The following is a 21965-nucleotide window of genomic DNA, read 5'->3' as shown; positions in this document are numbered from 1 at the left end:
AGAGCCAATCAAATTACTGTAAAAAAGATTTTTGGGGATTGTGAACATATTTATTTTTTATTTCTCCTTTGAATCTGTGAAGAAATCACCTGAAATTACAAGTGGAAGAAACATCATACCACAAACTTGCATAGACTGTGCACCCTTCTCCAAACTGTCTGGATTTAAAATCAGTATAGATTGATTTAAAAAAAGAAAACAGCATTGTAACTTAGAAACTATGTTTTATGCTCTGTTCTATAAGGTCAATCCACGAACATCAAGCCATTAAAAAACAAAATAGTACACAGAGACAAGAGGAACACTGGCTTTAAATCATGCAGAACTGCAGAGGATGTAGCTTTTAGTTACCATATAATGAGTCTGAGCTATTTTATGAACAGTAATTAGAAACACAGTGAATATGTAATACTTAAAATGTCCAGTATTTTAATGAGATTTTTTAAAACTATATTTACACAGTGTGAGCCAAGCTATTCTCAGCAGAATGCAATGTAGACGCAACAGAAAACTTAATATTACAATATTACACAACAAAATATGTCCACTGTACGGCAATTCAGACAATCATTAAGAGACATGGCAAATACACGAAAGGCACAAAACGTGCACATCATAGAGGACCTTTCTTTATTTTTTAATGTAGTTCAAGTACTATTTATATGACCCAATGAAATCTGCATCTTCACTGTAAAAGTCGGATCAATGAAATGTTATTACACTTTCTACCGAACAACTGTAAAAGGTAGGATTGTACAAATATAAAAATGTGAGTACAGTTAATGGTCAAATACAAACATATTGTCAAATGACTACAGTTGATAAGGTTACGTACTGTACACCCTCAAATTAATATAACAATATTTGTATAAATAAAAAGTAGGTTGCATTTGCATTAGTCTGTTTGAGGACTAAAGTGTCTGCTTTGAACTGTGTTGTATCACTGTATTATTCCATCTTTTCCTTTTGATCACTGAACGGTGCACACAGGCTTTTTCAAAGTGTAGACTGTCTCATTTGCTGCTTTTACGCCAGTAGTGCATTTTGGCCACTCATGTTCCATTTAGATTCCTTCATTGACCATCAAACTGCACACATGAATTCTACACAACGCGAGCGAGAAACAAGTTTTTGCTCTATAGGAACTCAGTTGGCATGCTGTATGATCTAAAATGGTTTCAATTTCAGCTTCTCCCAGATCAGCACCCACCATTTTAATTCCAGGGGAAACAATATCAAACACTGTTTTCCGACGCTTTAGTCTATTACATGCATGTACAACATTAAATTGATCTATTTATTGCTTACATTTAAATAAAATAAGTTATGTTAAAATACTACGATCCTGAGGGACAGAAATGCAATGAAGTTAAAGGTTGCTTATTACATTTTAGAATGCCCTGCTATGGTAGATGAGAGTCAAGTTAAAAATAAATCTCAGTTTAAGTGCCATCCTTTAGTGCTTGGATCATGTTAATTGTCACGATCACTCATTTTTTATGGTGAAACTGCAGGCTCTTTTTCAGAGGTTGCAAATGAGTCTCTCACAATGCTTTGCTTTTCCAATTACACCATTGTTGAGTATGCTATACTGTTATTCTCATGAATATCACAATGACTATGGGAAATTGTGATTATTTTTTTATTGAAGGAGTTACTAGTTGCATTCTCAACATAATGCATTGTTTTTTTTATTTTAAGAAGAACCCTTGGCATGCTACACCTCATTCGGAAGTCATTGGAAGATCATTCTAAAGCTTCAACACTGTAGCAGATTCCTGCTATATAGGTTTATGTAGTTAAAGTGGAACATAAAATATGGTACTTAAAATCAATACTTTGAGCCTGCAAAATATGTATCAGCGTTATCACCTAAAACTACTTCAATGTACAACACTAGTTTCACAAAAAACATTTCTGTAAGATTTGTTTTTTCTTCTATCAGTACAGATATGTGAAGTCTAAACCCAGATTTAAAAACCATAAAAGTATTCTATGCATGCATCCCTGAAAACTATTTGCTTCTTGCTATGACCAGGCAAACTTCTAATATGTGAATATGTGTATATGTTATGTGTGCACATATGGTGTATGGACACACAACTACACACAATATGATTTCTAAGACACCTGCCCACTTACACCTTCCCCACCACGTAAGACTCACTCACCATGGTTCAACAAGAGACATGTTCAGCAGCAAATAAAGTTAGTTCTATCAATACAATACACGCAATATCAAAAACCGCAAGCCTCCAGTGCTTGGGAAGAGTTGAATATGTCACCACAGACAGAGAATGATAACGCAACTGTTGAGGTGCGTTTAGAAAGTATAAAACACGTATTGCCAAGGCAAGTTACAATGCATTTCAATTGCACTGCTCTGTCTGCACAGCCTTCCCTTTGCAACACAAGGCTCTCCATCACAGAGTCGTAGCAGTGCACAGAGCTTGGAAGCTAGTTGTTTCACTTTGCTAAGGAACAACAACACAACATCGCTTCGGTTCAATGTCCCAAAGAAATTTGTGCCACACTAAATCTCTATATGACATCAACAATAATGTTTCGATCAGAGATCATTTCTGTGTAACACTTTGGGAAGAAAAGGGGTCTCTCTTCTTCAAAAGCCCCAGAATAGTCCTGCATGCATCCAGCAATCAGAAGCTGTTCGATGGCACCTTCGATGACAGCAGTAAAGTTTGTGGGCATGCGCTTGGCAGTCGGTGACCCCGGCATTACAAATAAAGAAAAAAAAACACAACGCATCTGCGGCAGGGCGGAGACCATTAAAGCGAGGTGTCAAATCCTTTCTCAGCGCTGTCTGCCTCTGCTTCGACCTCATTTGAGAGAGGCTTGTGGTTCAGTTTGCCGCTATCAGGCGCCAAGGAGGATGTGGCCGAGCTGTGATCTCCGTCCTCGCTGAACTTCCCTTTCATGGTCTCTTGCACGAACTCTTGAATTTCCATGGGCAGCCTTTTGAATTTGTCCTGATATTCTTGATCGAGTTCCACCTGAAACTGGAAGAAAGATCACAAAGTAAAGAAACTGCCATTTTCACCACATTAATGACCTAAAAGACTCATTGCTTTTAGGGAACTTCTCACAATGATCTGCTTTAATTGACATATATTGTGAAATCTGTTGGATTCCATGCAACACATGCATCCAATGTTGAAGAAAGCAAAATATAATACGGGTGTCTACAGTTTTTAATTGTATTAACATCTTATTTCCATCAAATTATATCAATGTTTACAGTTTCATTACATAATTTACATTATAGTACGCAACTAATCTCGCTGCTTGGCTCACAAAGAAATGAATGGCAGGAGCCTGCCTAAAATCAGAGACCTCATCTCCCCATACATAACGACAAGATGTCTTAGGTCCCCAAAAGCCCATAGCATGGGAACGTTAGAACTAAGAGATCAAGATGGGGAGACAGATCATTTTTACACCTGGTCCCGAAGCTGTGGAACTCGATGCCCCGTGAGCTGAGATTGCTTGAAAAAGAAACAAGCTTCAGGGAAAAGCTTAAGGCATGGCTGTTCCCACAACAGCTGTCCAAACTCGTACCCTCACCAGCAACTCTCTCACCTAGCCATGCGCTCTACAAAAACCCAAACATAAACTTAGGGCCTGATCAACAAAGGGTGTCGCACTCATGTCGGAGGCCCTGCAGTCAAGGGGAAGTCTCCGCCCTCAGAGTGGAATCTCTGCAATGAGAATTCTCATTGTGGAGATTCTGCCCTGAGTGGGTAGTCCCTAACCTGACTGCGGGGCCTCCACCACGAATGCGGAGGCTTGTGTTTCCGGCTCTTAGTGTAAACAGTATTGAAGCAGGCATCAAAGAATCATGTGGGTAATTAGTCAGTATTAGTATCATGGGAGACAAAAGAGCTTCAAGAAAGTTAACATGGAGAGAAGCATCCATTCTATGCTGGAATACCTGTGATTGCACAGAAGACACCTTATATGTGGCACTTGTTCACACAAGCATGCAAAATGCAAATATACTAACTCAGGTAAAAGTAAAAAGGTCAATATCTTTCATTGGTACATCAGCCTCCACTACATTTCAGGACCCTATAGCCGGCAGAGGTGACAGTGGCCAATAGCTGGGAGAAACAGGCCCACTGGGAGAAGGGTGGAAGGTATAACTGCCTGTGCAGTGCTGTCGTTTTTTTGTGCCACCATGACTTTTCCATTGCAGCCATGAAAAGCATTTTAACATGGCACAAGATTTCCTGTAATGTGACTGGAAGCTTCTTGAAATCCCAGCAGCAACCCTCTCTTAAATTAACCATGGATTGGAAGTACATGCTCATCAATGCAACATTGTTGAGATATTTCTGCATACACTCATGAACCACATTGATGATTAACTCTCTAGATGGACCTGAGACAAGAATGGTTCTGTGGACACCAATTATGTAGCAGAAGAGACAACAAAAATGTAGAAAACTTCCCTGTGATCTTTTGTTTGTAGCTCTGGGGAAACCTGTCACGTCTAAAGGGTGTGCACTCACAAAGCTTACATGTGAGTGAAGATGAGGTCTGTTAATGGTCATTTCTTGCATTGGTTGTAATATTATTGGCACACTGGATTGATTTTCAACACATTATGAAATACAGTAATTACTTCTACAGTTTCCAGTCTTGAGAAGGTTTATCAAATATGAACAAAATATGCTGGTTGTATGAGATCTTTGCACATTATGTGCAATAAAAGATAGACTAAGTCATCAACTTTGTTTGTTTCCTGTGAACATTGCTTGATCATTCAAATGTGTTAAATGAACAGAACACTCAGTTCACCCTATAGCATGTTGATACCTATGTGTAGGGCTCTATATATACTGGAAATTCGCCACGCCTTGCAAATTAAGATTTGCATGGCTTTGAAAGAGATTTTATCTCACACGTAATGCAAGGCAGCACATGTGCCTTGTTTTATTTTGTGTTAGGGAGACATAACAACATGGTTGGATTATGGGCATTTCTGTGCATCCACCCATGTATGTTGACACAAACCCATATGCACTAAAGTCAGTAAGCATGGGTTTGCTCAGAATTGATGCACATACCTGAGGCTGTTGGAATGAGGAGAAATAGATTTATTTCTCCTCATTACTTCCTCTTTGCATGCACACATATAAAGAGCAATAAGCCTTGAATAATTTTTTTCTGCAGAAAGGTTTTCCTGCACAAAAACGTATGCACCCTTGCATCATGGCACAATGGTGCCTGTGTTGGAACTAGGCTGAATAGAACATTGCCTATTTTAGCTACATTCTTTGGTAGAGGACGGTGTTAATAAATATTTTGCTATGGATCAAACCGTTTGGTCACGTTGGAATAAGTGGAGTAAAACCTAGGGGCATATCAACAAGGGCTGGCGATGTAATTATCGCCACTTTAGCGCCCGTTTTCGGGTGAAAAGCGGTGATAATTATATCACAATATTTACAAGGACACGCTATCGCTTGTTTCCTAGAATCAGCTCCTGTTTAGTTCACGCCTCGCTTTGCATCTCTAATGAGATGCAAAGTAGGCGTTCCCTGCAAAAACTAAGGGAAAATGATCTCTAACTGCCCTACTCCGTATTTACAATACGGCCCAGGACACCCATAGCGATGTAAAATACAGCATTAACCGCTGTTATCACTGGTATTTTAAGTCTGCTATTTTTCATGACTACCCTATCTATGACATGGGAGGTGGATTCAGTGGCTGAATCCACATCTCCTTATCATCAATGTTTCTTCTATCGCTGTGGGAATATTGCTGGTTTAAAAGCAATATTCCCACATAACGCCACTTTTGATGTAAAATGTATCGCCCTGGAATAACGCGTTGTTAAAAACGCGTTACCCGGGCGGTAACTTACAGCGATAGACGGCGATAAATATAAAAACGCTAAGAGCGCTTTGCGATATTTATCGCCGTCTGTTGCTGATATGCCCCCTAGTTTCCCCGTTGCAAAATATCATAACTGAACCACTAGAGATGTTGCCAAGCCCCCTGTACAGGGTGGCCATGAATAGGAAAGTATCCTTGGTATTCCTAGTCACAAAGGATAATTTGAGCGTCATGCACTCATATGCAGCGTGTGAGATTTCTAGCCAAGTTTGGTTTTATCTTGCATTCAGGTGCTTGTAATCCTGCATTTAAAATGCCGAATGCAAAACAGAAAGGACCAGAATACGAGTGTAAAAATAAGTATTATTGTACTTGGCAATGTTGACACGAACATCTTGATAACTTTGTATTTCTTCCAAATAGCCATGAAGCAAAAGCGTGTTTCTGAAAAATGTATAAAAAATATTGCGTAGTGTAAAGTTTAAAGTATTTAAGGAATCTGCATGCCTTCCGTTTAAATGAAGAATGCGTGGCCCGAATACAAGAGATGATGTCATTGAAATAGTCTGAGATTTATTTATTGTTGCCCTAAATTGGTGTCCAAATGGAGAGCAGTAAATGTACAAGGACTCATAATCTATGCTATACTTAAAGCCTCTCATTGAATTATGTGTTTGATCAAGAGAATTGTTCTTTGTCTTGCACTCTAATAAATCAGGCAGTTTATTTGACCATAATGATTAGCTGGTGAACACTTGTTTCCACGTAAGTAGCACTTAAATGATTGCTTGCTGTTTAAAAGCAGTTACATATCTGAGGCTACCACAGCCAGTTTCGTTCCTATATTTCTGCTGTCTTTTTACCATCAAAGTGCCTTTAGAGTCATTATAACGCTGTGAGGTTTCGTGAAAAGAGTGACTGCATCATAATAAGGCAACAACAAAAGGTCCATTGTATATATGTGTGTGTGTGTATACATATTTATATATATATATATCTATTTATATAAATATATACATAGATATACATTAAAGAGGTCACAAGATTGGCTGCCTTATAACATTGGTGTTGATACAGGCAATATTGACAGCAACAACAAATATCTGCATCAAGTCAACATGTCAAAGCGCTGCGGGGAAGGGAAGCAGCAGTCGATGCGTTGTTTCACAACGTACAACGAGCCACCGCATCTGAAGGGGCTCCCAACAGCGACATCAAAACAAAACTCAAAAACCTGGAGAAACTAATGCGCAATGAATTAACCAAGTGGTGGGAATGCAAGTCTTTGCAAAAATACCGGGATGTGGGCCGCATTCCGCGAGACCTTAGAATCATGATAGTGCCCAGCTTTGACAACCCCAACCCACTCATGATCAAAGAGTGGGCAGACAGCAACCTAGAAGCCTCCATGCGTCTAGTAGTAATCCTCGACAAGTAGGCTGACATCAATCGCAATGAATTGCAATAAGAAATCGATAAAATCAACGGCGAGCTTGACAGCTCAGATCAGAAGGAGTTAATCAACAAAGGTCGAGAAGAAATCATAACAAAACTAAAAAACATGAAGAAACAATAAAAACCCGTGAGGCATTTAAATTTGCAAGAGACAAGTCGGATTATGAATGTGTCCAGATCATCACATTCACAAGGAAGTTTGATTCTGCAAAAAGACAGAAACTCAACAAATCGGCGAAACTTACCACACAAACAACAGATAAGGCTCTGACCCATGAGGAAGTGGACTCTGCCTCTACATCCGATCTGAGTTCGGCCATCGGAACCAGAACGGAGTGGGAAGACGGTGGTAGCATAAGCAGCAATGACCCCAGACAACGCAACAATTTCAGCCTAACAGAGGAGCTGGGTTTTTTAGTTCAAGACAGGAGCCTAACATTGCGCCTGAGAGCACCAAGAAAACCAAACAAGGCTCAACTGCAGAAGACGCGAGCGTAGAAAGCGGAGGAAATCAAAAAGGAAATTACAACAAAGAAAGAGGCAATTGGAGATGCAAATAATGGATGACGTAACACTAACCGGTGCTGAAACACAACTCCTCTCCTTGGGCTTGACCTACTGCCCAGAACGCAGTTTTGATTATACGACCACCAGAATTGACATTTTCAACTTTATTCGTAAACTCAAACTGATCAGATTCTTTAAACAGAAACATGCCAATAATCCTCCTACTACCGACACTGGCAATATTGCTCACACTGAGGACAATCTTGTGGTATCAGACATTTCAACCATACGCACCATGGCTGAGCTTGAATCTCCTACTGACAATGCCTCAACACAGCAGTTGCTTCACAACACCGGCATCGAAACCACTACCAAAATCACCAGTCCATTTCGGCCAGCTTCCACATTCATGCCCATCATGCCCAGGGATGTCATCGACATCTACAATGATGTTATCTTTGAGGAGGTTAAAAACCTCCACAAGCGCAATACACGCACCAAACGAAAAAAACAACTTCAAATACAAAAAATATATGGACCTCATGAAAATGTTAAAAGAGAGGTCTGATGTCATCATCAACAAATCAGGCAAGGGCGGGAACACCGTCTTATGGCCGAGGAAGATGTACATGGAGGAAGCAAACAAAAATTTGAACGATGCCACTTTCTACAGGCTGACCACCATGAAGGAAGTAATTGCTAGTGGGTAGGAACTAAAGAAACATCTTAACAACTACAGGACACAGGGCACTCTCAGTAAAGAGGAGTTCAATTTCCTGAACAACGAATTTCCTGTTCTCCCCTTATTATATTTTCTTCAAAAGGTTCACAAAGGAACATCACCTGTGCCTGGGCGCCCAATCATCTCGGCACGGAAAAGCCTTTGCAAAAACATCTCCAAATATGTGGACTACTTCCTTCAAGAGCATGTCACTAACCTACCCACTTACTTAAGAGACACCAGTGACTTTCTTCTCAAAATCAAGAAAGTACTGTGGTCCCCAAACTGTGTCCTGATGTCTCTAGACATAACATCGCTCTACACCAGCGTACACCATCGCGATGGACTACAAGCATGTCAACAATTCCTGGCGAAAAGACATATCAGTTGTTATAAACACAATGAACTTATCATTTTCCTTATTGAGTGGTGCCTACAGCACAACTTTTTCATGTTTAACAACAAGGTTTACCAGCAGCTTAGGGAGATTAGCATGGGAGCTTGCTTCTCCCCCAGCTACGCATGTCTCCATGTGGGCTGGTAGGAGGAGCGGGTCCTTCGGGCAACACACTCGGAAGCTTGGTCTAATCACATCCTTGGCTGGCTACGCTACATAGATGATATTTTTGTGATATGGAATGGCTCCATTGATAGCGTTAAATCTTTCATTGATGAAATTAATTGCAATGATTATAATTTGGAGTTCAATGCCACCATGAGTAATATATAACCGTTTGATTTTCTAGATGTAAGACTGTATGTCACTGACAACACATTACATTCTACCCTCCATAGAAAAACCACAGCAGGCAATTCCACTCTCCACGCCACCAGCTTCCACCCTAAACATCTTACTGCCAGCATTCCGTATGGGGAAATGCTGCATTTGCGCCCAATTTGTAGCAACCCCACGGACCTAATCAGATGCCAAACTGAGTCACACATGAGGTTTAAGGCCAGAGGGTACACGGAGAAGACCATCACTGCAGCCATCATCAAGGCCAATTCCATACTTGACATCACCTACAGGAGAGCTAGTTCCATGCAGGATGCCATAGTCAGAAATAGCCCTGCGATCACCACTACAACTAACTGGCTATCAGGCGTCAAAGGGTTTTTCAAGTGCAGCAGCTGCAGGGCATGTAGATTTGGCATCAACACCTACTAAATCACAGCACAATTCAGGAACAAACCCATAGTCATTCAACAAAAGCTGACATGTAGAACTGAATTTGCAGTTTACATCCTCACATGTAGTTGTGGCCTCAGGTACGTGGGAAGCACAAAGCTCCAGGTACATCTACGGATTTGCAACGCATCAGGGTGATAGTCAACAGTGACCCGACATACCCGGTTGCCAGGCACTTTAACCCCTTGCATGCATCGGATGGCCCCCGGCCGTCCGACATCACAGTGGGCATGTGCAGAGGATGGCCGGGGGCCGTCCGAACCCCGCCCACTCATTATTTCACCCGCACCGTGGTGTAATTTGCGCCGCGGTCAACGGGTTAAAGAAACGCATTAGAACAACTTGGACCACTTTAAATACTGTGTAATTGATAGTATTCCACCACTCAGACGGGGTGGCAACAGGGAAAAAACTGTTACGGCAACTGGAGTCTAGATACAGAATAGAACTAAACACCAAGGCCCCGGCAGGTCTTAATCTTAGTGAAGATTTATACAATTTCCTACAATTCCTGCTCCAGTCACGTCAGTTCTATCACAAACCTGTTACCTGTGCATATTCTTTTGGTATTGTATGCATTATGTTCCATATTTGGTTCTCATCACCTCAGATTCATTGGTTTATGTAGAATATTTTACACACCAGTGTCTCATAGCACATATTTAGGTTACCTTGCACTAGTTACATCCAAATTGCGTGTTCTATCCCTTAGAATCTTCGCTGTTATGGCATTTAATTTTACTTTAGAGGTCGGCTGACTTCTATTTGCTTGTCATTTTTATTCCCTCCATATCATAATTCCCTATTCTTTGGATATTTTTAACTCACAGCACCAGTTTAGCCTATCTAAGGTTATATTAGCTTTTACATACACAACACCTCGGCACCTCACTTTTTCTGCCCCTTTCACTTTAGCTCAGTTTTACTCCTCTATGATTTCACCGAACTGCACTGACATACAGCACAGCATTGGCCTCCTTGAGGAATTGGCAAAACACTCACAGACAAGTATATGTTGGTCCTAACACACACACACTCTGTGCTCGAGTTATGCTACAGCACAATGTACTCCTAATCTTAGCTTTTTGATGCGCTCCCATACAACTGTCAGATTTTCCTGGATACTCCCCCACGGGGGCCAGGTATTTATGTGCTGAACTGCCAGTTCCCCCCTTTTTCGGTGACATTTTCACTACTATGTGATCAAGACCACAGGCTTGTGGTCAAAACGCGTTATCATGACATGTTAATGGAATAAACGATTTATCACATCTTCAACTGGAGTCTGTGCCCTTGTTTGACCCGGCGTGGTCGTTCACCGGGATCCTGGTTTCATATATATACATACATGCACACATATATATATATATTACATATATACGTATGTATACATATATTGCCTACTGGCGGTCGCCAGTAGGTAGTTATAGTTAGGACCTAGTTTTCATAGGAAAAGCATTTTTTGACTTGGCTATAACTTTGGCGTCGTTTGACCAATGTGCATGACATTTTGCCAAAAAAGTGTCACAATGGTAAAGTTTGGGGGTGATCTGTGCAGTGGTGACAGAGAATTTGGGGCACAAAATAAGGGTGCATTTGTAATGTTGATTCCCATAAGAACCTTTAGGCACAACTACAGCCCGATCTGCTGAATGGGCTTACATGAAATTTGGCAGAGAGAAAAATGTTGGTTGAAGGAAGTGCCTTTTGCTTTATTGGGTGGGCGGAATTTGCGAAATTCACTTTTGCAAATTATCGCGAAAATTTTCAAAATCTCCGCAAACAAGCGGAAATATCGCGAAGATGCGGAAGTTTTTTTCCCGCCCGTTTGCGGTATTTTCTGCGTGGTCACGGCTCGCCAACTTACCCATGCGGTTGATTGCCGGCGCGGCCATCTTGTTTTCACTTGTCTCGCAGTGCATGATCGCGAGAAGAAAGACGTGATCGCGCGATGCATGACGTTACTGCGGGCGCGAACTGTCGCGAGATAGCGCAAATGGCTACCAACAATCCAACATCTCATGGAGAACGCGACCGGATCGGGAAAACTTGTCGGCGAACACGGAGATTCAGGTAAGGTGATCGAGCGCACGCGAGAATGTATTATTTTACAGCGCGAGCAAGCAAAAATTTTCCGGTAAAATGCGGATTGCGGAAATTTTGACATTTTCGCGCTCTCTGCGGAACGCGAAAATGTCAAATTATCGCAATTTCCGCGAGCGGAACGGAATTTTAGCCCAGGCCTAAAATCCATGGGCCCGATTCACAGAACTAACTTAAGACAAAATCCTAAACTTACAACCATTTTCGTATTCACAGAAGGCACTTACTCATTTTGGTATTCACTGAAGACACTTAATCACTTCGGTATTCACAGAAGTTAGGAGTCCTAACTTTAGGACTCCTAAATGCCTTCTGTGAATACCGAAAGTCTCAAAATTAGGATTTTTCTCAGTTTAGAAGTCCTAAAGTTAGGACTCCTAACTGTACTACTACTAAACTGAGAAAAATCTTAATTTTAAGGCTTTTGGTATTCACTAAAGGCATTTAGGAGTCCTAAAGTTAGGACTCCTAACTTTACTACTACTAAATTGAGAAAAATCCTAATTTTAAGACTTTCAGTATTCACAGAAGGCATTTAGGAGTCCTAAAGTTAGGAGTCCTAACTATACTACTACTAAACTGAGAAAAATCCTAACATCAAGGCTTTCGGTATTCACAGAAGGCATTTAGGAGTCCTAAAGTTAGGAGTCCTAACTTTACTACCACTAAATTGAGAAAAATCCTAATTTTAAGACTTTCGGTATTCACAGAAGGCATTTAGGAGTCCTAAAGTTAGGAGTCCTAACTATACTACTACTAAACTGAAAAAAATCCTAATTTTAAGACTTTCGGTATTCACAGAAGGCATTTAGGAGTCCTAAAGTTAGGACTCCTAACTTCTGTGAATACCAAAATGAGTAAGTGCCTTCTGTGAATACCAAAATGAGTAAGTGCCTTCTGTGAATACCAAAATGGTAGTAAGTTTAGGATTTTGTCTTAAGTTAGTTCTGTGAATCGGGCCCGACGTATCCTTAGGAAAAGCATTTTTTTAATTGCCTGTATCCTTGGTGCTATTAGACGAACCTTCACAAAATTTTCCCCCGAAAAGTTCCCTATTGATTCTAGCTGTGCATGGGAAGCTTCGGGGTGATCCATCAAGCGGGGGCTGAGAAAAAAGAGGGGTCAAAAAAAGAGAATTTTCCACGTTAATTCCCATAGAGTCTTTAGACACACCTGCAGCCTGAACCGCTGGAGGCAATTACACCACATTTGGCAGAAAGGTAGATTTTCTTCCGGAAATCACGCTTTTTGTTACTTGGTTTAAAACCGTTCAGTAGTTTTGAAGATATTAAAGGTAATCCAAATTTGTACATCTGGGCGGAGCCGAGGCACAGTTTTCATGATGGGATCTGACTGGCTGCCAACACTTCAACCAGGAAGAGTTGGCAGCCATCTCGGGACCAATATTCATGATAGCACCCCATTAAAATGCATTCTAGTGAACAACAGGTTTTGAGGGTCACAAAAAGGAGAACATCTAAAGGGTAATAACAGATTTTAGTTACAATATACATTTTTTGTTGATGGTAGCATACTAAGTTTAGGAATTGTGGTGTGTTCTAAGGTGATTTTACCTTGTGGAAAAGCTTTCTGCTGGGATTTCATGAATCCTCTTTGAGAGAAAACAGTTTTCTCACAATTTTCCTATAGAGGTAATGGAAGGTGCTCCAAAAGCTAAAATGAGTGCATGTTTTCTGTAAATTCACACTATCTGAAAGCATTTTTTACTGAGGGTACTGCAGTAAATGAGGATATTAGGGAGATTCATAACAAATAAGTCTCCCAAGATGGCCATCAGAGACAAAAGAGCCTAAATATAGCACAAAAGAACCCAAATGAAGCCCACATATAGCTCAATGACAGAAGAGTGCAAAACACTTAGGGGCATATTAGCAAGGACTTGCGATAATTATCGCAAAGTGCGCTTAGCGCTGTTTGTTTAATTGCCGGCTATTGCTGGATTTTATCGCAGAGATAACGCGTTATCATCAACGTTTATCTCAAAGGCGATATTAAATCCAGCGATAGCGGTGAATCCCAACAAAAACGTGAGATATCCAGCGATAAAAATCCCATCGCTAATGGAAATCTTGCTAATAGGCATGTGAGTACTTATCCGTAGAATTCACCTCCCATTGACTATAATGGGTAAGTCAGGTTTCTACCAGGTGTAAAATCTAAGAGATAAACAAGGTTAGGGTGCGTTTTTTTTATCGCTTCAAGGGCCTTGGTAATAGGCGGAAGGTGTGTTTGCGACTGCTTTCAGGAGGGGCGTGGCATCGAGCATTTAAGGATGTGGGGGAATGCCTGCGTACCATTTTCATCTAAAAGCCTCTGAAGAAGAAATGATTAGAAACATGTAAGGCACGATTATTTGACTGCTATAATGTTTCCTGCTTGATGCGTGCCGTCCATACCTTTCAATAAAGGTTTAAAGGTTGAACCTTCCGCAGCTGTCTGAGTGCGTCCTAATTGTCTGGCAACCTTAGAGCGTGATGTATTTGCGGCAGCCCAGCCGTAGGGAGTGCACCACCCCAACAACATTGGGGGCCACAGGGATGGTATTTACCTACCTCATTGTGGGGCATCTGCGTCTGGATTAAGGACAGAGTTACAAGCGGGGGCCCATCCAGAGCCAACAAATTTATTCAGGCAGTAAGACAGCGCATCCATCTATGGATTATAAAGTTGAGCACTCCAATTCCCACAATGCAGCAGAACACTGTCCCATTCGGGCTGCCCATGAGGGGCGTGCCATCGAGCATTTAAAGATGTGGGGAGTGCCTGTGCGCCATTTTCATCTAAAAGCCTCTGAAGAAGAAATGATTCGAAACGCGTATGGCACGATGATTTGACTGCTATAATGTTTCCTGCTTGATGCGTGCCGTCCGTACCTTTCAATAAAGGTTTAAAGGTTGAACCTTCCGCAGCTGCCTGAGTGCGTCCTAATTGTCTGGCAACCTTAGAGCGTGATGTATTTGCGGCAGCCCAGCCATAGGGAGTGCACCACCCCACCAACATTGGGGGCCACGGGGATGGTATTTACCTACCTAATTGTGGGGCATCTGCGTCTGGATTAAGGACGGAGTGACAAGCGGGGGCGCATCCTGAGCCAAGAAATGTATTCAGGCAGTAAGACAGCAAATCCATCTATGGATTATAAAGTTGAGCACTCCAATTCCCACAATGCTGCATAACACTGTCCCATTCGGGCTGCCCATGAGGGGCGTGGCATTGAGCATTTAAGGATGTGGGGGAGTGCCTGCACGCCATTTTCATCTAAAAGCCTCTGAAGAAGAAATGATTCGAAACGCATAAGGCACGATGATTTGACTGCTATAATGTTTCCTGCTTGATGCGTGCCGTCCATACCTTTCAATAAAGGTTTAAAGGTTGAACCTTCCGCAGCTGCCTGAGTGTGTCCTAATTGTCTGGCAACCTTAGAGCGTGATGTATTTGCGGCAGCCAAGCCGTAGGCAGGGCACCACCCCACCAACATTGGGGGCCACGGGGATGGTATTTACCTACCTCATTGTGGGGCATCTGCGTCTGGATTAAGGACAGAGTTACAACTTACAAGCGGGGGCCCATCCAGAGCCAAACAATTTATTCAGGCAGTAAGACGGCGCATCCATCTATGGATTATAACGTTGAGCACTCCAATTCCCACAATGCAGCAGAACACTGTCCCATTCGGGCTGCCCATTAGGGGCGTGGCATCGCCATTTAAGGATGTGGGCGAGTGCCTGCGTGCTATTTTCATCTAAAAGCCTCTGAAGAAGAAATGATTCGAAACGCGCAAGGCACAATGATTTGACTGCAATAATGTTTCCTGCTTGATGCGTGCCATCCGTACCTTTCAATAAAGGTTTAAAGGTTGAATCTTCCGCAGCTGCCTGAGTGCGTCCTAATTGTCTGGAAACCTTAGTGCGTGATGTATTTGCGGCAGCCCAGCCGTAAGGAGTGCACCACCCCACCAACATTGGGGGTCAAGGGGATGGTATTTACCTACCTCATTGTGGGGCACCTGCGTCTGGATTAAAGACGGAGTTACAAGCGGGGGCCCATCCAGAGCCAAAAAATGTATTCAGGCAGTAAGACAGTGCATCCATCTATGGATTATAACGTTGAGCACTCCAATTCCCACAATGCAGCAGAACACTGTCCCATTCGGGCTGCCCATGAGGGGCATGGCATCGAGCATTTAAGGATGTGGGGGAGTGCTTGCGTGCCATTTTCATCTAAAAGCCTCTGAAGAAGAAATGATTCGAAACGTGAAAGGCACGATGATTTGACTGCTACAATGTTTCCTGCTTGATGCGTGCCGTCCGTACCTTTCAATAAAAATTTAAAGGTTGAACCTACCGCAGCTGCCTGAGGGCGTCCTAATTGTGTGGCAACCTTAGAGCATTAGACATATATATATATACTGTATTTAGACACTTATTTACCCATGTCTTCTTCCATTCACCTTTAGCTATACATATATTACATTTTTTTTTTCAGAAAGACACAAATGTCATCAGTGATGTAATATCTGACGTCATCAGCAGAGGATTGCGGTCGCGTGAGTTATAGTTGCCTGCACTAACTATAACAGGGGAATTTCATTGGTTTTTTACGAGGGAAATGCCCAGCTAACTATAACATGTGTGAAACCTATGTTTTTTTAAGTGAATTTGCAAGGTTTTTTAAATGCTAATTCCTAACTATAACGTGTGTGAAACCTATGGTTTTTTCAGTGAATTTGTACGTTTTTTTAAATGCTAAGTTATGTATTTATTAATATATTTTTTTAAACAAAACTTTTTCACGGCGCGCGCACCGCGCGCCCACTTCACGCAGTTCGTGCAGTGCTCGCACGGAGCGCTTCGCGCACCGTGCGTGCACGGTGGGCACACGGTGCGCTTCGCACACCGCCAGGCCACTTTACAAAGTTCTTGCCGTGCGCGCACGGAGCGCTTCGCCCCCAAGGGCCTAATTGATTTTTTTTTCCGATAAATCGCGGAGTGCGCGCACGCTGCGTGAACTTCGCAGAATTTTTTCCGTTTGGGTGGTGCGCGCAGGGTGCGCGCACTCGGCGATTTTTCGAAAAAAAATAAATTGTTTTTTGGCCCTTGGGGGTCCTTCTGGGACCCCCTGACCACGGCTAGGGGGTCAGGAACTGTCTACCCTGCCCCCTTTTCACGTTCTCCACATTTGTTTTTCACCCCCTCAGAGTGCGAGAGACAAAATGGCGGCCGACACTTCCTGGTTTCGACCGATTCGAATGTTTACTAAGATCTAACAACCAATCAGAATTGCGCTCGCGCACGGCAAGGTGCGCGCACCCAGCGCGCACGCTGCTCGTGTACAGATATATATATTGATTTAAATGCTATTTTCTCTGGAAATACTGAACAGATTTACACCAAACCTGCAAAAGGCACTTCATGGACCTTATGGCTACCTCTCTGCCAAATTTCACGTAATTCTGTTCAGCCGTTCGGGCTGTAGCTGCGACTAAAGTCCCTATGGAAAAATCCATGGGGAAAACGCGTTTTAGTACCCCCCCTTTTTCTCGGCTCCCGCTTGACGAATCACCCCGAGACTTTCAGGGTAGGAGCGGAGCAGAGCGCCCCATTAGTTTTGAAAATTTCGCGAGGATTCATCAATCGGTGCCAAAGTTATTCAAAATAGAATTTTGAGATTTCCTATGGAAACTCGGTCCTAACTATAACTATCTACTGGCGACCGCCAGTAGATAATATATATATATATATATATATATATATATATATATATATATATATATATATATATATATATATATATATATATATATATATTCACTTAAAAAAACATAGGTTTCACACATGTTATAGTTAGGTGGATATTTCACTCGTAAAAAACCAATGAAATTCGCCCGTTATAGTTAGTCCAGATAACTATAACTCGCGCGCCCGCAATCCACTGCTCATGACGTCACATATTACATCACTCATGACATGGTCAGTGGCATCACTCATGACATCACTGATGACATCATCCTTGTGATAGAGTGGCGGTCGCGCGAGTTATAGTTATCTGAACTAACTATAACGGGGGAATTTCATTGGTTTTTTACGAATGAAATATCCACCTAACTATAACATGTGTGAAACCTATGGTTTTTTAAGTGAATTTGCAAGGTTTTTTAAATGCTAATTCCTAACTATAACGTTTGTGAAACCTATGGTTTTTTCAGTGAATTTGTACGGTTTTTTAAATTTATTTATGTATTATTATTTTTTTTATATATTTATTTTACAATACACTACGTATTAAAATATATATATATTTTTTTTGGTTTTTCACCGTGTGCGCATGGTGCGCGCACCCCCGCGATTAAAAAAAAAAAAAAAAAAAAAAAATTCGGCCTTCGGGGTCCTTCAGGGACCCCCTGACAAAGGCTAGGGGGTCAGGAACTCTCTAGCCTGCCCCCTTTTCACGTTCGCCACCTTCCTTTTTCACTCTCGCACTGAAAAAAAACAAAATGGCGGCCGACACTTCCTGATTTCGACCGATTCGAACGTTGACTAACATGTAACCACCAATCAGAATTACGCTCGCGCACGTTAGGGTGCTCGCACGGTGCGCGCACCCTGCGCGCGTATAGATATTGATATGCTTTTAAATGCTATTTTCTCAGGAAATACTGAATAGATTTACACCAGATTTACCAGATTTACACCTGCAAAAGGCACTTCCTTGACCTTATGGCTACCTCTCTGCCAAATTTCAAGTAATTCTGTTCAGCCGTTCGGGCTGTAGCTGCGTCTAAAGGTCCTATGGAAAAATGCATGGGGAAAACGCGTTTTGGGACCCCCCTTTTTTCTCGGCCCCCGCTTGACGAATCACCCCGAGACTTTCAGGGTAGGAGCTGAAAGGAGCGCCCCATTAGTTTTGAAAATTTCGCGAGGATTCGTCAACCGGCGCCAAAGTTATTCAAAATAGAATTTTGAGATTTCCTATGGAAACACGGTCCTAACTATAACTATCTACTGGCGACCGCCAGTAGATAATATATATATATATATATATATATATATATATATATATATATATAGATAGATAGATAGATAGATAGATAGATAGATAGATAGATAGATAGATAGATAGATAGATAGATAGATAGATAGATAGATAGATAGATTAGATAGATAGATAGGTAGATAATATATAAATATATATTTAAGATATATATATGTATATATATTGTTGCTCCACTTGCACCATGCTCACGCACTCTCGAACAGGTGCTGGTAAGGCGGGGTGTGCTCCCGCCAATATTATTATTGGTCCTCGTCTCCTCTCAGTTTCAGAAACAAAACAGCACTCGCGGGGGAGAGTCCTTAGATTTTATTTAGACTCTCAACGCACCAGACGCATTTCGGCAGTCGCCTTCCTCGATGGTATGAGGGCGCGCCAGAAAAGGCAATTTTTTATATTATTTACAACTACCTCATTTCCTGTGCCGACATGACAATATAGAAAAGGGACCAACTTTTTTCCGCAACGACAGCGCCATATTTAATCATCTAGCGATCTGTACAAATACAGACCATCACTACCAAATAATACTTTGGGCAGCGTACAGCATCTGATTCCACGCTCTGAATTAATACAACTTCAATTACATACATATATTTGTTAGATAGGTTCACAAAATCTTGCCCTGAATGGGCCAATACCTTGTATTTCCCCATCATAATTCATGGAACAGCATGGTTTCCCCAGCTCTTAGAAGAATGGGCGGAATACACGGTGGGATCATGCAAAGGGATGCTAATGATCTTGATCAAATTCGCATGGTGCTATCATGAGAAAGCGCGAAAGGCAATCGAGGAATTGGAGAATGCAATTGCTAAGGATGGTGATAAAAAGAGGCAAGAAGAGTTAAGAACACAAATGGGGAAAAGACTAAAAGCCTATGAGGGTAAAATAAGACAGCGAAAACAGGAGAAATTTGAGCGGGACGAACACGACTATGCTATGGGAAGGGTGCTTACTTTTGCAGAAAGATACGAAGCATCAAGACAGGCTTTGGAGAATAAGAAGGGACTGCCAACCATAAGTGATCAGGAGGATACAACAGAATCTGATTTGTCAGAAACGGAGCAGTCAGCATCGGCTAGGGAGGGTGCATCAGGCTCAGCACCAATGAGGAAGCTCCCTTTTCACAAAGAGTTTCAAATAATCAGACAGACCTGGCAAAAGGGAGCAAGAGGCAAGCCACCCGAAGGCCAAAGAGAAGACCAATGCGGAGGGGAGGGGAGTGGCGCAAAAAGCAACTTCTCGCCACCCGTAACCAGGAGCAAAAGATACAACAAGCTGAGATGACTCCCAGATTGGAAAAAAATTATCGGACATTAATAAATTTGACCCCCAAAACTTTAACCAAAAATGAAGAATCAGTGTTAAAACTAGGACTATCGTTTTGTCCCCAGAAGGATCTACAATACACACAGACTAGAATTGATTTGTTTAAATTCTTGCATAAATTGAAGCTGCATAAATTCTACAAATTGCGACTGAAGAAATAAATGAGCAAAAGCAGATCTACGGCAAGTACAGATATTCTAGTGGGACGAGATCTACCAGCGCTACAAGCCCTAAAAGAACTGGTTATGGTAAGTGGCAGCACACAAGATAGTGGCAACATCTCGGCATTAACAGAGATAGCACAAATAAGTTGCGAGAGTCCCTTTAAGCCAGCCTCGACCTTCCTGCCACAGATGCCCAATGATAATATCGATGCATTTGTAGATGCAGTGTCCAATGAACTTACTAAGCTAAGATCGGGACCCACAAGGGGGAAAACAAATTTGACACGAGAACTAATAACAGCCATCGAAAACATTAAATCAGATACAAATATCATTGTGAAACCCTCGGACAAGGGGGGGAACGTAGTGCTCCTAACTTATTAGGCTTATAACGCAGAGGCACTGCGGCAATTATCTGACACCCTTTGCTATGAGAAAATTGAGTAAAAGGATTACTTGAGAAGTATCACCAAATGCCATCAATTATTGAGGAAATGGTATGAGAAGGGGATGGTGGAATCTGAGGAGTACCTATACCTAAGGTGTTTGAATCCAATGACTCCAAGTTTTTACCATCTGCCAAAAGTGCATAAAGACAGCACGAAGCCTCCGGGTAGATCTATTGTTAGTTTACAAGGCAGCCTGTTGGAACACATATTTGTTTATGTTGACTATTTTTTATCTGACCTTGTGAAATCTTTGCAAAGTTACATCAGAGATACTAAAGATTTCTTGGGACATGTTGAACAAATTGATTGGCGGGATGGTGACTTTATGGTAGTAATGGATATAGCTAGCCTGTACACCAATATAGCACATCCTGATGGTATAAAAGCTGTAAAGTCCTTTTTAGATACACGTTCTGTGAAATTTGCAGAGCACAACTTGATGCCTTAGGCAATTAAAGATAATCCGCGATGCTAAGGAGATTGAAAAGTGAAGTCCTGAGGGACGGCTTCCTGCCGAGTGACCTGCCAAGCTTTCGGGCCATTGTTGAACATAATTTTACTCGGCTGCCCTGCCGGGGGCGGGAGCACCACCTTTACAAGAGGGGCTGTGACTGGAACTTTCCTAAGTCAATCGGCGCAGGAAGCCTCAGCAAAATGTTCTCCTGAAACATCAAGGATCCTACCAAGGAGGAAAAAAGCTTTAACATATAAAAGGGCAACAGAAACCTACTAAGGGAAGACTAAATGCTCGAAAGGGGACTACAGGTCCCAACATGCTTTGTAACAGATGATGTACTAAACCAAGCCCACTGTGGGTAATGAACTAATCAAATATGCAAATAAATGAAAATAAAAAAGAGCTTTCTCTGCTTCTCCTTTCAGCAAGCCTGTGAACAAGATGTGGAAGACATCGAAACGCGTAAGGCAATTAAAGATATTCCGCGATGCTAAGGAGATTGAAAAGTGAAGTCCTGAGGGACGGCTTCCTGCCGAGTGACCTGCCAAGCTTTCGGGCCATTGTTGAACATATATATATATATATATATATATATATATATATATATATATATATATATATATATATATATATATATATATATATATATATTTAT

The 21965-nt window shown here is 41.7% G+C and overlaps 1 protein-coding gene across 3 annotated transcripts in view; it reads right to left on the bottom strand.

The window, feature by feature from the left end:
* Nucleotides 1-204: 204 nt before the first annotated feature.
* The window catches only part of PLCB1 (phospholipase C beta 1), a 2173917-nt gene continuing 2152156 nt past the window's right edge, over nt 205-21965 (bottom strand). The window contains exon 32 of one of the 3 annotated variants that reach the window (XM_085612648.1): nt 205-3011. In XM_085612648.1, coding sequence (XP_085468774.1) covers nt 2787-3011 — 225 coding nt within the window. In that variant the 3' untranslated portion in view covers nt 205-2786. Of the gene's footprint in view, nt 3018-21965 lie in introns of all 3 variants that reach the window. The other 2 variants (XM_085612647.1, XM_085612649.1) reach the window with 2 other exon arrangements.

This window comes from Triturus cristatus, chromosome 6 (assembly GCF_964204655.1).
Source record: "Triturus cristatus chromosome 6, aTriCri1.1, whole genome shotgun sequence".
Taxonomy (NCBI): domain Eukaryota; kingdom Metazoa; phylum Chordata; class Amphibia; order Caudata; family Salamandridae; genus Triturus; species Triturus cristatus.
Note: the sequence above shows the minus strand (reverse complement) of the source record. Positions and strands in the feature narration are given on the sequence as shown.